The sequence below is a fragment of the Alligator mississippiensis genome, chromosome 15, assembly GCF_030867095.1.
Source record: "Alligator mississippiensis isolate rAllMis1 chromosome 15, rAllMis1, whole genome shotgun sequence".
Taxonomy (NCBI): domain Eukaryota; kingdom Metazoa; phylum Chordata; order Crocodylia; family Alligatoridae; genus Alligator; species Alligator mississippiensis.
The window spans coordinates 5,026,990-5,044,474 of record NC_081838.1 but is presented as its reverse complement, the minus strand read 5'-3'; the positions used below and the strand labels follow the sequence as shown (position 1 = coordinate 5,044,474).

Here is a 17,485-nt window from a genome sequence, read left to right as displayed (position 1 = left end):
TCATCGCTGGTGCAGCGTGTGGCTCCTGCTGTGCAGGGTGGGGGCAAGGTGCTCTCCCACCTGCCTGGCAACAAAGGGGAGGAATTCCAGTCCTTCTGCTCCTATGCCCGGCTGTGGTGTGACTGGGGCAGTGTCCAGGAGGCAGCAGGGCTGCTCACAGGGCCAGTGGGCAGCCTGACCGCTATGCAGTGCCTGTGTTGGCTTGACCTGTGCCATCATCCAGCTGGGGTTGGAAACCCAGTGGCCTGTTGACATCACTCTTCATAGGTTGCCACAGCTGGAATTGGAGGCAAGTGATTTAGGGATGCCAGAGCAAGGCCCTGCTACAGTTATTTTGCTTCTATCACAACTCCACAGGCCCACCCCACTCAATTATAGCTCCCACGGTGTCTCTCACAGGGCAGGGGGCTGGACCAGGCTTTCCTGGACAGGTCAGTGGAACAGCAGGGACTCCAGCCTCAGCCTGCCCCAACACTCCCCCAACCCGCTGGGGAAACATGGCTGGGGGCTGGATTGGGATCTAACATCCCAAGCCCCAGGAAGCAGGAGATGGCTCGTTAGCCATATAATTTCCCCTTGAATAGGGCAGGCCATTGAATGCCTGGATGGGCCACTAATTGACATCACTCTTGCATTGTGCACAGCACAGTGGCTCCCTCCCCCTGGCCAAGTGCTAGACTGGGGGGCAATCAGTATGCATCGTCTGCAATCACTGCTCTTGGCTTGCCCAGCTAGGCCCCAAGACACCCCATACTAAGCTCCCTGTGCCCCCAAAGGCCACCCCCAAGCTCTCATCCATCACTATCCAAAGCTCCCAAACCCCACAACAGTCCAACACCAGCCACTCTTTACCAGGGAGCAGGGCTCAGGAGTGGGGTGTGAGGCTCCAAGAGCCAGGCACGCGGCCAGGGCACTTCTTCAGGGGCTGGAGGTCCCCCACCCCTGGCTGCTTTCTAGTTGCACAAGCAGCTGAAAGTCTATTGCTGGGGCACCCGTGAGCCAGGCCATCTGTTCCTAAGCAGCTAGGGGTGCATGTGTGGACATGTGTGTGTGTCTATGACTGTGTGTGTGTACCTATGTGTGTGCACCTGTGTGTGTCTGTGCATCTATGCATACATATGTTTCTGTGTGTATGCTGGTGTGTTTGTGTGCTTGTGTGTACATGCCGGGTTGTGTCCATGTACATGCACCTATGTGTGCGTGTGCCTGTGTCCATGCATGTGTGAATGCGTGTGCATACATGCGTGTGTACACGTGTATGGGCCCTTGCATTGATGCATGTGTGCACCTGTGTGTCCTTGCATGTGTACATGCATGTGAACCTTTGTGTGTATACCTGTGCATGTATGAACCTGTGGGTGTACCCTTTTGTCCATGAACACACCTGAACACACGCAGGCACACACATGCACAGACATATACAGGTTTACACACACACACACAAGTTCACACATGCATGAAGCCAGAGATGTACATACCCACACACACACACATGTACACACACATGTACCCTGGCACATACACACACACACACAAATAGAGACACCCCCCCCAAGCATATAAACACACGGGCGCAAATGCACAAACGCGTGGACACACAGGGGTATGCACACAGGTGCACGCACATACAGATCATCAGACATGCCCACACGCACGTGGGTATACCCAGGCGTACACATGCACGCACAGATGTAAACACACACACACACACACACACAGGTGCACGCACACGGACACAACGAGCAGGGGGCGGGTCCGTCCTGCCCCGGCCCCGCCTCTCCCTCCCTGCGCAGGGGTGCGGGCGCGGCGGGCGGAGCTGCGGGCGTCACTTCGCTTCCGGAGCAGCGGGGATTGCGGCCCTGGGTTGCGGCTCCGGCCCCGCCCGAGCCCGAGCGCGTCCCGGGGCGGGCAGCGGGGAGCGGGTGCGTGCGGGGCGCGGGGCTGCGCCGGGGCAGGGGCTGCGGCCACGTGGGCTCCGGCCGGCCGGGCGCGGCGCGCGGCGGCGGCGAGACCCCCAGGGCGGAGCTCCCGCCGGCCCCTGCAGGGAGCGGGGAGGGGGCGAGCGCGGGGCTGAGCTCCCCCGGGCACAGGCGGCGGCTGTTGAGCTGGGGCAGCACCTGTGCCCCCCCGGCCAGCACCAGCACGGCCCAGGGACCCCCGGCTGGCACCAGCACCAGGCACGACCCCCCCAGCAGAGACCTGGTGCCCGCACGTCCCGGGTGCTGCTCCCAGGAGGGCGAGGGCCCGCGGGGGGGTTGCAGCCGCCTGCGGGAGCTGTGCCAGCGCTGGCTGGAGCCCCAGCGCCGCAGCAAGGAGCACATCCTGGAGCTGGCGGTGCTGGGGCAGTTCCTGGCCATCCTGCCCCGGGAGATGCAGAGCTGGGAGCGGGCATGCAGCGGGAGCCCTGCGCCGAGGCGGTGGTCCTGGCTGAGGGGTTTCGTGCGGGGCGAGCGGAGGAGGACAAGCTCCAGGCGCCGTCCCCATCTCCATGTGTCTGGGGACGCTCCCTCCCCCGGCTCTCTCCCAGTCCCTGGTCACTGTAACACATTTGCCTTGTCCCCAGGTCCCCGTGCGTGTCAAGGTTGAGGAAATGTCTTCGGACAAGATGGCACCCACCGCGGCATTCTTGGAACATCTTAAATCCTGGCTGGCCCAGCGGCAGGCCCTTCGTGTGACCATGCCCCTGAAGGAGGCAGGACAGGATGAAACCTCCGAGCCTCAGGACGAGCCCCTTTGGGTCCCCAGGAAGGAGCTTCTGCCCCAGCAGGACCCAGGTAAAGCACTGGATGCAGGGCAGGGCCTGGGTCTGGGGGCCGGAGTGACTGTCCTGCATTAGGGGCGAGAGGCTCAAATCTCTGTCCCTGAGAGGCCGTGAGAGGCCACAGCATTTGTGACCACGTGGCTGGGGTGGGACAGGGCTCTGACCTGCATGGCTGGGCAGCACCGGGCTGAGGGCCCCGAGCTTTCTCACTGCATGTGTGCAGCACCCAGCAGAAAGATCCCTGACCTTGGGTGAACCCCGTGGTGCTGCAGTGGTCACATCAATGGTGTAATGGGTGTCCTAACAATCGGGGGTCTGCTCAGCCCTTTTTCATGCCCCAGTGACCCTCTGTGCCCAAAACAGGGCTGGTGCAGGTGTCGGGGACATGAGTTTGCCCAGTGAGGTTTGGCTGGTACACTTACCCCAGGCCTGTGTCCTGCTGCAGGTTGCCTGAAAAGAGAGGAGACCTGGGAGTGGTCAGCTCATGAAGGCTCCTCAGGCTGGTGCCCCAGAGCAGGCCCTTGTCCAAGAGCAGGTAAGGAGCCGTGTTTGCACCTTTTCTAGTAGCAGGAGGCATCATCCATCAGAGGAAAATCTCTTTGCCAGAACATTATGATGGGGTCAGTGCTCCAAGGGGCCGGGTTTTTGCATTCTCCCAGCGCCCCTGGAAGCCTTTCACACACCTTGGAGCAGACAGATCTTGTATTTACCTTCCCTCTACTTTCAAAATTCGGATGGTGACACTGCACCAACATCCCTTGAGCTTCTGTCCCAGGTAGCGATGTCCCTGCAGGCTCTGACATGAAGTGGGTATCACAAAAAATACAAAGTTATCACACTCCCGAGCAGGGACAGAGTTCTTGGGGCTCATCTCCAGCTGCCTGCCTGTGGATGTCTATTAGCAGGAACTGGGGGAATTTGAGTCTTCCTTCTTTCTCCTCTCCCACAAGCTTGTGGCCTCTGGCTGCCTTATTCCCAGGCAGGTACAGGTGAACAGCAGGGTTTTCCCTGTGCTGGCAGCACCCGGGCTAACTTGTGCATTCTCTTCCCCACTCAGCAGATGCAGGGACCCTGAGCAGAGCAGAGATGAAGCCTCGTGAGGAAGGGCCTGTGAACATGAAGCTACAAGGGATTCCCCCAGGGGGACTGGTGGAGATGGGCTTTCTGACACCTGTGCCAGGCCAACTGGACAATGGGCAGGGCAGGCCTCCAAAGCAGGGGGAGCGTACGGAGGTGAGCAGGGCACCAGCTTCAGTAGGGATTGGGAGTGCAGTTTGGACAGAGACCAGGTGGAGCCAGTGGTGCGGGGAAGATTTAGGGAATGGAGACAGTTGAAGTGGCAAGAGGAGGCTTCACTGGTGACAGAGTCTGCAACCACACCAAGCTGGCATTATCAGGAACTAGCCAGCAGTGCTGACATTGGAAGTACAGGTGCACCGATATATTGGTCCATGTCGGATCGGCACCAATAAAAGGAAAATATACGTTATCCGCAACTGGGGTGTTTTGACCAGTGTAGCTGATAACGTGACTGATAAATGCTGTGTGCATGTGCACAGTTGCAGCATGCATGTTGCCAGGACTGCAGCCCTGCAGCTTGGAGAGCAGCCTCTGGTCAGTAAGCCTGTGCGGGGAAGGGGCGTGGAGAAGGGAAGGACATGGTGGGGGGTGGGTTGTAGATCGAGGTCCCATGAGGAGGGAGGGAGTGGGGCTGGGGCTGGGGCAGGGGAAGGCACTGCCAGCCAGGGTGGGATGCAGGATACCAGCCAGGGCAGGAGGGAGTGAGTAGATGCAGGATGGCAACCAGGGCAGGAGGGAGGAAGTGGGGCTGGGGCAGGGGAAGGCACTGCCAGCTAGGGCAGTTTGTCCCAGGGGTGCAGGGGAAATTTGGAGTGGGGTTGACTCCCCATCACTGTGCACACCCCAGGGGAGGAATGGGGGGGCATGTGCCCCCCAGATTTGTGCGCAGGGTGAGGGCTGGCTGCCCACCGCTGGCTTGAGGCCAGGGGTTGTGCTGGCCTCTTCCTAATGTGGGGGCTGGGCCAGGGCTGCGCTGGAGTGGGCAGGGGCAGGGTGGGTGGCGGCAGCACTGGGAGGTGGAGGTATAGGGAGTTTTGGGGTGATAGAAGCCCATCCTGTAGCCCCCACTTCAAATGCCACCACTGCTCCCCGCCCTACCCCATCCTCCCTCACCACAGCCCCAAACCCAGCCTTCCTGCTAGAAAGATGCTGGTACAGCTCTTGGCCCCAAGCCTGCAGTGGGCAGCCAGTCCTCACCCCGTGTACAAATTCAGGGGGCTATGCCTCCCCTAGGAGTGAGTGCAGTGGCGGGGAGCCACCCCCCTGGTCCCACACCTCCCAGAATAGCTGCCCGCGGGTCTGGCCCACGCCCTACCCCACCCCACCTTGGTGTGGCAGCACTTGCTCCTGCCCCATTCCATCCCTCAGCACAAGGGCCTCAATCTGTCCCTGCCGCGCCCCTTCCCTCCCTTCTGACACTTTCCTGCCACAGACTTACCAACTGGACACTGCTCTCCAAGCTGCTGGGCTGCACGTCGGCTATTGAATTGGTATTGGTTGATATTCCTGGTTAACCAGCCATCAGTATTGGTCAAAAAATGTTTATCAGTGCACCCCTAATTGGAAGGCTGGGTCAGGATCCATGGAGTCAGAGCTCCCTCCTTTGGAAATGTTCCTTAGGCTGCTTCTGAGAAGTGCTCAGCTAGAAGCTTCTAAGACTGGAAGAACCAAGTAAGAGCTCTCCGGGGACTGGGTGATACCCAGCCAGCACCAGGGAGCACGGGGCAGTGGCCTCTACAGCTGACCCCAACAAGTTCTCTTGAACATGGTTAGGACTATGGAATTCAGACTTCAGCTGATGCCAGCAGGATTACTCTAGCACAGGTAGTGACCTGGCAGCTGCATGGGCAGGCAGTTTGGTAGGAGTGAGCAGCACACCTGGGGCTAGACATCTCTGTTAGTCAGAAGTGAGGACAAGGAAGGATACATTTGCACCTGACAAACTAGCTGAATTAGAGATGCATAGAATGGGATTTTGTGAGCCCAAGCTCATTTAATCAGATACACTGAGAGGGTATGCACAGGACAGACTATCAGGTGTAGAGTGTTTTCTGTGCTAAAGAGGAGGAATGGAGGTGGGGAAAGGAGAAAGGTGGGAGGGGGACAGTGCTGGGAGAGGAAAACAAGGAGAGACCCTAAATGAGAATGGTAGAGATGAGGACTGTGGAGGAGATGGGTTGTGTGGGCTGACAGCTATGGGGGTGCCAGGAGCCATGCTTCCCTACCTAACCTGGCTAACACCCAAATCTTTGTATCGCAGAGGAAGTACAGATCAGGGCTGTGGGGGTTTGAGGCAGCTGGAAGAGAAGATGCTCATGGTGTAATACTTGTCACTGCAGCTCTGGGAGGCCTTTGAGGACGTGGCTGTGTACTTCACCCAGAGGGAGTGGGAGCTGCTGGGAGATGAAGACAAGGAGCTTTACCAGGACCAGATGCTGAGGAATTACCAAGCCCTACTTTCCCTGGGTAAAGCTCTGTTCACTGCTTCTTGCTGAAACTGTGAGCTCTGACTTTTGTTGTCATCTCCCTGTTTTTCTAGTCTGATCCGCCCAAACTTTTGGCCAGTGGTTTAAATTCTCTTCCTTCCCACTGCTCCATCAGTGATGGGGCCTCTCTCCTATTTCCTATTTATATATCCTTCTTCATTTGATCCATAGATTCATAGATGCTAGGGTTGGAGATCATTGAGTCCAACCCCCTGCCCTGGGCAGGAAAGAGTGCTGGGGTCAGATGACCCCAGGCAGATGCCTATCCAGCCTTCTCTTAAAGACCCCCCAGGTAGGGAAGAGCACCACCTCTATGGGAAGCCCATTCCAAATTCTGGCCACCCTTACCATGAAGTTTTTCCCGATGTCCAGCCTGAATCTGCTCTCTGTCAGTTTGTTACCATCGTTCCTTGTTACCTCAAGAGGCACCCTAGTGACCAGAGCATCCCCGATCCCTTGCTACGGCACCCAATGAATTTTGTAGGTGGCCACATGATCTCTGCTCAGCTTTCTTTTGTGGAGGCTGAAGACAGCCAGGTCCGTAAGTTTGTCTTCATAGGGCTTGGCCTTCAAACCCTTAACCATACAAGTGGGCCACCTCTGGACTCCCTTGGGGTTATCCACGTCCTTCTTAAGTACAGCTCCCGAAACTGGATGCAGTACTCCAGCTGCAGCCTGACCAATGCCATGAGAGGCATCACCACCTTGGCTCTATTTGTCATGCATCTGCTGATGCATGAGAAAGTGTGGTTAGCTTTGCTGATGATTTTGTCACACTGACAACTCATGTTCATCTTGGAGTCCACTATGACTCCGAGATCCGTTTCTGCTGCTCTGCTGCTCAGAGGGTCGTTCCCCAGCCAGTAGGTGTGCTGGATATGTTTATGCCCTAGGTGCAGCACTCTGCACTTGTCCTTGTTGAACTGCCTCCTATTGTGTACTGCCCACTTTTCCATCCTGTCCAGGTCGTTCCCTACTCTCTGGCATGTTCACTTCACCCCACAATTTAATATCATCCACAAACTTGGACAGAGTACACTTCACATCCACATCCAGCCACCTTCATTTGAGTCTTCCCCATTCGTTTAACTCCTGGTGCTTCCACATTCAGCAGATTCTTGTTTTGCCTTCCCAGCATGTTCCCATCCTCTCAGTTCATTGGGCATACAAATTCACTAACACGGAATAATTCCTTGGAGAATTATTTTGATTTTCTCCCCCTCTTGCCTAGTCTTTCCTGTCCAAACACAGGTAGCAAATCCTAGGATGCTCAGTTTGGTGCTATCTAACCCCTCATTCTCCTCCTTTAGTTACCACCAGCAGAAGTTAATGGAAGTCTTATCAGCCTCTGTTGCTACAACAGATGAATTAAGCATTTTCTCAGCTCCTTCTCTAGTGACGTATGTACCCGTGATGGGACCTGGGTACTTCTCACAAGGACTCACTGGAAGCATCTGTCCACATTGCTTCCTAACACCTTCATCTTCGTAGACCAGAGCCTCTGGCTTTGCTGTATTTACTTTGAGACGTGCTGTCAAACTCACTTTGCCGTTCTCAAAAGTTTTCTCCTCTTAAAATGTCCCTGCATATCAATTGCCCATCAGTGTGATAAAAAGAAGTGGGCTAGGTAGGGGCAGGGCCTAGTGGAAAGCAGTTTTCATTTCCAGAGGCTGTCTAATACAGGGGCTTGTTCTGGCTTCAGCGCAGGTTTGAGGTACGTTATTTTTTACTAGGTCAGTTTGCTTTTCTGGTGCCGCCTTTTCCCTCCATTTCCCCAAAGGACTTCCTTAGGGAAGTGCTCAGATGCTTTTTCTAGCTTAACAAAGAGCATATAAACCATTTTGACATTGTGGGATTTCACATGCTGTAAAGTGTATCTCCTTCTGCCTTCCTTTGCCCATATCCTTGACAGTGGGCCTGTCTACACATGTTGCTATGGTGACATTGTTACTGCGCCATGATTTAGTACTTCCTTTTGGAAGTAGTAAATCATGGTGCAGTAACCGCCTGTACTGTGCCGTATGCACGTGCAGTAATTTTTAGCAGCTACTTTGATGTAGCGGTGTGCTATAGCGGGAGCGCATCACTACAGCGAAGTAGCTGCTGGTCATGTGTAGACCCCCATGGCTACTACATTGTCATAGTGGTAGCATCACGTGTAGATGTGCCCTCCAAGGATCTTATTTTTAACCCCAGCAGTGTTTGCCAACTTGTGCACACATGTCGCCTTATGGGATGATTCTCCCGTTGGATGGGAATGTTGCTTTAGTTTCAACTACAGTTCTTATAAAAATATCCTTTCCTGTCTCCTGTTAATGAATTGCCTTCTCCGCCAGGAAAAGTTTCTTTGTCAGCCATGTGTCATGCACTTTTTTCATTACCACAAGTTCTCATTATAAACCTTCTCTGGGAATAAACTCATTTAATCTACTTTGCTTGGAATTACAGAGATAAGATAAATGTTATGCACCCATCAGTGTCCAATTTCTAATAATTTTGGTACCTTGAATCTTTCTGCTTTCAATTACATCACAGATCATTGCATCTCCACTTTGGTCCCTGGTGACTGTGGGTGCCTCTACGTGTGAAATCAGTGCAATGCAATAAACTCTGGAGCTGTCAGCGTTTGAGTTACCTTCCCCAGGTGCAGGGTCTACATGTGCACTTGGGTTCACAGCAGTTTGAGCCATGGCAGGAGCAGCCCTGGGCAGACAGTGGGCACTGTGGTCTGCCCTGGGCTCTGTTGGTGGGGGAGAGGCTGGCTGGGGTGTGAGGGTGCAGAACCTTAGGAGCCCTGTGGCTAGGTGGTGGGCATCCATCACACTTTAGCACCCTTGTGCCTCAGGTAGCCCCTGTTACTGTCTACATGTGAGTTTTGGTGCAGTTACTTTGCCCTGAGAGAGTACTGTCCCTTACAGCGGAGTTAATTTACTGCACTGTAATGCCGGTGCACCTGTAGACCATCACACTTCACTGCAGAGCTAATTAATCAACTCAGGGATCAAGGGCATGGTGAACTCTGTAGTAAAGATGCACCCTGTTAGTTATGTACTCTGTCTGAGTGGTTGGTGCTCTGTTTCATATGACCATCTGTAACCAGACGGGTGTTCCTGGGGCCACCGTAATGCCTCCTGGTGGTCATTTAACTCCTGTCCTGCTCTGGCTCTAGAGACCCTCCCTTCACTCTTTCCTGCCATGTCTTGATGTTCGTAGTGCAGTGTGGAAGGGAGGCTGCCCCAGGGCCCTGGAGGTTCCTCCACACGCCTCTGCCAGTGAATCCTGTCAGACCCTGTTGGACTCACTCCAGTCCTTGCATTTTGCTGGCTCTCCCAGCCCATACATGTCTCCCAGGACACCTTATTGGCTAATCACAGCCTCTGAACCTCTCTTAGGGCTGTGTCCATGCCTCACAGGTGTTACTGACTCGCAGTTAGGTGTGGAAATTATCCCTCGAGCCAATGTCTGACCATTCTAGGCCTCCCCACCCTTGCCAGGGCCTTGGCCTTCCCGGTTTCCTCTCACTGGCCCCTTGCTACCAAGGCCAGCCCCAGCTCCTGGGTTCCTGCCCTGTCAATTCAGTCTCTTTGGGCTGTGCCCCTTGCCTCTTTTTCTGGCGGCCTGGCCCCAGTGTTCACCCCTCACCGGCTACAGGTCTCTGACCTTGGTTGTCACCTCTTTCACCTGGGTCTCTGGGCTACAGGCTCCTGGCTCTTGTCTTCACCCCACTTGGGCTGTGGTTTTGCCCATAATGGGCACCGTGCTCCAGTCTCTCGCTTCTCTGCTCTCACTGTCCCTGGCCTGAACCTCTTCTGTCCACAAGTCTTCTGGCTGTGACAGAAAACTGTCCCCCACTAGGTTCCAACATAATCATCCGCTTCATGGCTTAACCGTGCTGCTGTCCTCCATACTAGACCCTACTTCCCTGGGCGGTAAGCATCTAGTTTTCAGTCTCAAGGCCTCTCCTGTCAGCCAGGCAGTCCCCGTTAGCCACCCTGTCATGGAGCTCTTTCTTCTGCAACTTGCAGGGCCAGACTGCCTGCCCTTGCTCAGGACCTGGCTTGTATCTCACTCCTGCCCTGACCACTTCTGGGCAGGTGTCTTATTAGCCCTGGGGCAGCTGCCTCTCCCCCGTTCTAATGGGCAGCCTGTTGCTGCCCTGTTTCCTATCACTGTAGCTCTACTGCTTCAATAGACTGTGTCCCGCCATACTATTGCTGGGTAGCTAGCACAGCAATAGCCACTTTGGGTGTGTCTACAGGTGACGCTATGGCACAGTTGCAATGCCGTATGATGATGTAGCATCCACGGGTGTCTACATGTGACCAACGACTACTTCACCATAGCGGTGTGCTCCCCTGTCATAGCCTATCGCTACTGCAGAGTAGCAGCTACAAATAACCATGTGATGGCCCAGTATGGGCGGTTACTGTAACATGCTTTAGTAATTCCAAAAGGAAGTATTAAAGCATGGTATAGTAACAATGTTGCCATAGAGCAGCCTGTAGGCACAAGGTTTGGCTTCCTATTCCCTTGTAGGTCCCCTTTATTAGGCTGCCTGAATGCTGTTTACTGCTATTTTCCCTTTCAAAGTAGCAGGAGCCATAGGCTCCCTGTTACCGTGTCCTTCCACTACCTGAGTAACAGCTATTGAAGGCTTTTCCCTACAGTGCCTTCTCTTTCATCCCAGATGTCCACCCTCCACTGTCCTTGCAGGCCCTAGTCGAATACCTCAGTTCATTGGATCCAGTCCCCAAATCCCAGTTGGTTCTTCTCCATCCAGTACCCAGTCACAAACACTCTTTAACCGCTGCCCCAAACAGGATATGAAGGTCTCACACCTGACTTAATCTGCCGCATCGAGCGAGGAGAGGTGGAGCTCTGGGTTTGTGATGATGAGGACCGTGGCGACAGCTCAAGAGCTGAAGACCTCTTGCCAGGTGAGTTGTGCGGTTCCCTCCACCTGACTTCACTCTCAGACATGCTCAATACTCTGAGTGAGGGGAGTACCTGGAAATTGCAGACCTGTCCTGTGCTGCCATTCGAGGGTGCTGACCTTCAGTTGCTTGTGCTATAATGTGTGCAGGCAGATGTTGTTTCCACTCCCAGAAATCAGTGATATGGAGACAAGCAGCTGTTCCCCTTTTCTCATTTAATTAGCCTGTTAGTGGACAATCAAGCTTGCTGTCTTGAGTTTTAGGCACAGACCTGGTTCCCCTGAGAAAAGGTTATCTTTAATTTCTATCTTCATTCAGCAATGCAAAAATTGATTCCCCAGGCCAAGGTAACCATAACACCCTCTGCCAGGGCATAATAGGATTTGTGGTCCCCCATGGAAATTAGCATGTTTGGCCAAAGCTCTCTAGCTATATTTGTTGGACAAGAGGCAGGCTGGGGCTGTCTCTGGTTTCTTCTTGTTAGGGAAACTTGGAACCCAGGAAGTGTTTAATCGAGCTCTTGGGCTCCATGGGGCAGGTGGGATCCAGAAGTTTTTGTGTTGGGTGGGGAAGTGAGTACCTTATGGTTTCCACCAGAATCCCCCTCTCTGTATCATCTTTGGGGCCCTGAGTATCAGAAGCCCTGGGATACACCACGGAGTCCATGTCCAGGTTAATGCCCAGGCCTTTCTCCCATTACAGACTCCTGTGACTTGGAGGACACCTGGGACTCAGCAGCAGAGGAAAGCTCCATAGGCTCATTGCCTGCATCAGACCTTTGCCTGGAAGCAGGTAGGGAGCAGAGCCATGTTCTCTCCAAAAGGGAGAGAAACAGCTCTAAATCCTTCTGGGAGGGATGAAATATTTTACGTTGTTCCAGCAAGCAGAAGCAGCACTTGTCCCAGGCACCTCCGGAGCATCTAGTCCCAGGTAAGACAGTGCTTCCCAGGCATTCAGGTCTGCTGACAACTTCCTGATCTCCACCATAAGGCTGTTCACACTTGTCCTGAGAGCATCTGGGGACAGCCCGACACGAAGTGTAAGCACTGGAGATCAACCCTAACAGTTTCACTAATGGACTTTGGCTGCTTGAGTATGTCAGCCCAGCTGGGTGGAGCGCTCAGCATCATCTTTCTGGACCCACCAGAGCTTTAGGATAGAGCAGCCCTTAGAGAGCTTCATTCTTCCCTTAAGCAAATGCCTCTGATCTCATGCTCAGCCTCATAGAGCATGAAGGCATTCAGGTACTATCCTAATACATGTCTCTAATACACTTCTCCCAGAAGGCTCTGAGGTGATGGGACTTAGATTTGGCAGAGAAGTCCTGAAAAACTGGCTCTGAAATCCATTGAGTTGCAGAGTATTAGCATGGTACATGGACCTTCACCTGCCCTATTCCTAGCACTTGGAGTCCTAGGAAGATAAGCTTGTTTTCTTAATACCGGCACCAAGCTCCAGCCCTACTCTGAGGCCCATCCCAGTTCAGGGAATAGCAGTTTTTACCCCTTTTTGTCAGAGCAGGCCTAATTTGGAGTTCTTTTTTCCATGCCCAGGAGCTGGCTTGATGCTGAACAGAGCTGACAAGAGACCTCCAGAGGAAGGGCTTTCAGATCTGGAGTCATGGCAGACTTCCCCAAGTAGATCAGGAGGGAGGGTCCCTCCAAGTCCCAAGAAGGACAATTTGCATAAGAGGCCCAGCAGGTCCCAAAACCAGATGGAGAATGTGATGAAAAAAGTACCGACTCTTGTTGGGTATGAGAGTGGAGCCGAGGCAAAGCCCAAAAAGAGCCACGGTTACAGGGAAGAATGTGATAAGCTGAAAAATAGGAAGAATCCCAAGGGAAAGATTCGCCCAGGGGAGAGATTTCATCCAGGGAAGAAGCCACCGCAGTGCTCTGTGTGTGGGAAGCACTTCACCCTTTCCGCAAGCCTGGCTGAGCACCAGCGCATCCACACGGGGGAGAAGCCATATGGGTGCTCTGAATGTGGGAAACACTTCACACACTCCTCGAGCCTGGTCCACCATCAGCGCATCCACACAGGGGAGAAGCCACATCGGTGCCCTGAGTGTGGAAAGAGCTTCACCCAAGTCTCCCACTTAGCCCGGCATCAACAAATCCACACAGGGGAGAAGCCACATCACTGCCCTGAGTGTGGGAAGAGCTTCATCCTGTCCTCCCATCTGGTCCGGCACCAGCGCATCCACACGGGGGAGAAGCCATATCAGTGCCCTGAGTGTGGGAAGAGCTTCACCCAAGCCTCCCACCTGGCCCGGCACCAGCACATCCACACAGGGGAGAAGCCATATCAGTGCCTTGAGTGTGGGAAGAGCTTCACTCGCTCCTCCCACCTGGCCCAGCACCAGCACGTCCACACAGGGGAAAAGCCACATCAGTGCTCTGACTGTGGAAAGAGCTTCATCTGGTCCTCCCAGCTGGTCCAACACCAGCGCATCCACACAGGGGAAAAGCCATATCAGTGCCCTGAGTGTGGAAAGAGCTTTACCCTCTCCTTTCACTTGACCCGGCACCAGCGCATCCATACGGGGGAGAAGCCATATCAGTGCTCTGAGTGTGGGAAGAGTTTCACTGAATCCTCCCGCCTGGTGCAGCACCAGCGCATGCACACAGGGGAAAAGCCACATCAGTGTCCTGAGTGTGGGAAGAGCTTCCTCTGGGCCTCCCAGCTGGCCCGACACCAGCGCATCCACAAGGGGAAGAAGAAACATTAGTGCTCACAGTGTGGCCAAAACTTCAGTCTCTCCTCCCAGCTGGAAAAGCACCAGTGCACACATACCCAGGAGCATCCATAAATCTGCCAGCAGTGCAGGATGGACTTGGGGATGTGTGTGTGTTTTGCACCCACCAGTGGTTGCATTCAGGCAGGCAACTTCATCTCGGTAAGAGTGCAGGAAGAGTTCACCCTGCCCTCAGCCAGTTATAGCACGAAAAAGCTCAAAGGATCTTGATGCTGAGATGCAAAGTTTGATTTTGGGGAGTTGCTGTGAAGAACTACCTCAGGCAGAAGCTAGTTCAGATGTTGGAGGAACCTCTGAGGTGATGATCTTCGCATCAGCCCTGGACCCTAGACATTCCCCATCATTCTCTGCATGCACTCAGTAGTCCTAGGGGAGAAGTGCACTGGCAGTAAGGTGCCCTCCCAAGACAACTGACTCTAGATGATGCTCAGGGACTGTTTTGTGCTCCTTCCAAACTTTGTTCTCCCTGCTGGTCCCAGGGTCCTAGTACGTGAGGTGCTTGAGTTGTAGGGAGGAGAACATTAATGGTTTGCAAAGCGTTCCCTGCTCTGTGCCCTGACCTCTCCTTTCCTCACCAACACATAGTTTCATAGTAGTTAGGGGTCAGGATGAACAGAGCGTCTAGCCTGACCCCCTGCCACAGGCAGGAATGAATGCTGGGTTCACAAGACCCCAGACAGGTGATCATCTAACCTTCTCTTGAATTTGCCCAAGGAAGGGGCAAGGACCACTTCCCTGGGAAATTGGTTCCATATTTTGGCCACCCTAACTGTAAAATATTGCCTTCTGATCTCTAACCTAAACCTGTTCTCCATCAGCTTATGACTATTGTTCCTCATCACCCCAGGCGGTGCTGGGGAGAAAAGGGCTCTGCCTATTTGCTGCTGATCTCCCTTGATGAGCTTGTAGGCAGCCACCAGGTCCCCCCTCAGCCTCCTCTTGCTGAGGCTGAACAGTTTCAGGTCCCTCGGTCTCTCCTCGTAGGGCCTGTCCTGCTGCCCTCTCACCAAGCGGGTGGCCCTCCTCTGGACCCTCTCCAGGCTGGCCACATCCCTCCTGAAGTGCGGTGCACAGTACTGGACACAGCACTCCAACTGCGGCCTGACCAAAGTCGCATAGAGGGGGAGGATCACTTCTCTGGACTGGCTCGAGATGCACCTCTGGAAGCATGACAAGGTCTGGCTGGCCTTGCTGGCTGCGGTCTGGCATTGGCGGCTCATGTTCATCTTGGAGTCAGTAATGCTGTGGATTCCTTCTCCCAAGGTGCAGCACCTGCATTCGTCTACATTGAACCCTGTCCTATTCTTGTCTGCCCACTTTTGTAGTCTGTCTAAATCTAGTTGCAGCCTCTCTTTCCCTTCAAATGTGTCCTCGCCCCACATTTTAGTGTCATCAACATAACCCCTTCTCAAACCTGCTCATGCCCATCAGGTGTCTGCAAGATGCTGTTGTTACTCTTGCATACTAAGTTTAGCAGGTTTTGCTTTTCACCCTCACAACAACTGTGCACCACTAGGTGCCTGTTGCTTCCCTTCCCTTCCTTCCCATCACTCTATTCTCTGTAACAGCTTTCTTGCTGCAAAAGCCCCAGAACTGAACGTGGTATCCCTGTGGTGGGTCTCCATGTTCTCCTCAAAGCGGTGAAATGGAAACAGGCCAGGGACCGGAGCCTTTCCCATGGCAGATATCTCTAGGAGTCCCAAGCCCTTCCCTTTTGAGAAGATTCACTGCAGCCAAGGGCTTGTTCCTAACACTCAGAGGTGGGGGTTGTCACACCTGAGACATTGCTCCATATAGTGCTGTACAGCAAGAGCCCTGCGCTGGGGGCTTTTGAAGGAATCTATTCCCAGGAGTCCCTTTTGTGGGTGCAGTGGGGTGGGGGGGAGGTGAAGGAGGTGCAGCCTGTGCAGGTTCTGCCTCCTGTGGAAATTATACGGTAAAGAAGGGGGAAAATGGGAAGAAAAGAGGTGTGAGGGGATAGAGGAGTTTGAGCAGAAAAAAACCAAGCAAAGGTGGTGACGGAGACCCCAGAGCAGAGCCAGGTAGACTTGTGGGTTTTTTTTTTAAGGAAAATTTTGTGTGTTCAAAGTCAAATGTATTCCAAATCTGCGAGTCATTCAAGAACTGTATGTGGTCCTACTACTGGCAAGCATCCTGTACCCCCATTCGGGGCTTCAGATGTTTCCAGATCATCTGGTGGGCATCCTGCTTGCAGGCCCAAGACCAGACTTGGGTTTGGATGCCCCTGGGTTTCACTTGCCCTCAGCTCGCTCTTGTGGCTGTGCGGCTATGGAGGAGTCTCCCAGTTCCATAAAGTGGGTGTGAAGCCAAGATCTTCACACTAGAAATGAAAGCGGGAGGATAACTATGCATTACCTCTGCGAGTACTACCCCATATCAGAAAAGTGGTCATCCCCTGTCCCTGGGAAAGTCCCCGTGGTGATCATGGTAGAGATTTTTGAGGAGTTCCTCTGGTTGGAGAGTTGCTGGAGGAAGAAAAGGCGGAGGAGGAATGGTCCATGTCAGGGGTATTGTAAGTGTGAGTAAGGGGCCAGGAGTAGGGGCATTCATGGCTCAAGTGCAAACAGATGTCATCTGCCTGTAAAGTGTATGATACAGTAATGCCAACTCTCGAAAATTATTGCAAGAGTTGTGATTTCTAAGTAAAATTAAGTCTGACTCATGATGTGGCAATAAACTTCTCAAATCTTGGGATTTTCTCTTCTGGCATGTCTCATGCCCAACCAGGCTGGAACTGGCCTCAAAGTCCCTGGGAGCATGGGTGGCAGTGGAGCCTGGGCAGGGCTCAGCCGTGGGGAGGTGCAGGGCGACCCACCAGGACAGCACCGTGTCTGGCAGGTGTGCATTCATGGGCGTACATGTGCGTGCAGACTTGCAGGGTGTGTGTGTGTGTGGGATGTGTGCACCCATCTCCCTCCCCCCATTGGCCAGCCAGGGGTGTGCACAACACACACTCTGATCCTGCAGTACACACACACACACACACACTGGGACCTACAGGATCACATCTAGTCTAGCCCCTGCCTGAGGCAGGAGCAGGATCAGCTTTGTCCGAACCAGCCCAGACAAACCCATGCCCGACCACGTAGCAACATGTCACAGTCACCCCTGACCCAGCCCCAGGCATTGCCCCCGCCCTGGGAAAGCAGGGGGGCTGCAGCTGCCAACATCCTGCTACTGCCAGGAGGGTCATGGACATTGCAGGGACCCCGGACCAAGGCCGTGCCCCTGCTGCAGAAGATGGCAAACCCCCACAGTCCGGACGAGTCTGAGCAGGAGGGAAATCCCTTCCTGACCCAGCGCAGTATTGAGCTGAGCCTGAGCGCAGGAGCAAGACCCTCTAGCCAGGACCCTGTAGGGTTGGTGCCAGCAGGAGCGCTGGCACAGTGCGGTCCCCATCCCCAGCCTCGGGGTAGAAGGAGAGAGCAAGGTGGGGGCAGCGACG

At 54.1% G+C, this 17,485-nt stretch overlaps 1 protein-coding gene across 1 annotated transcript; it reads left to right on the top strand.

Annotated features, from left to right (window-relative positions):
- The first annotated feature begins 1,778 nt into the window (after nucleotides 1-1,778).
- On the top strand, nucleotides 1,779-16,731 carry LOC106737343 (zinc finger protein 436). Its single transcript, XM_059718464.1, has 8 exons — nucleotides 1,779-1,922; nucleotides 2,564-2,774; nucleotides 3,207-3,296; nucleotides 3,819-3,994; nucleotides 6,181-6,307; nucleotides 11,148-11,264; nucleotides 11,964-12,053; nucleotides 12,815-16,731. Exons 2-8 carry the CDS (start codon nucleotides 2,591-2,593, stop codon nucleotides 13,990-13,992), a joined length of 1,962 nt encoding a protein of 653 aa, XP_059574447.1. The 5' UTR covers nucleotides 1,779-1,922; nucleotides 2,564-2,590; the 3' UTR covers nucleotides 13,993-16,731.
- Nucleotides 16,732-17,485: the final 754 nt, after the last annotated feature.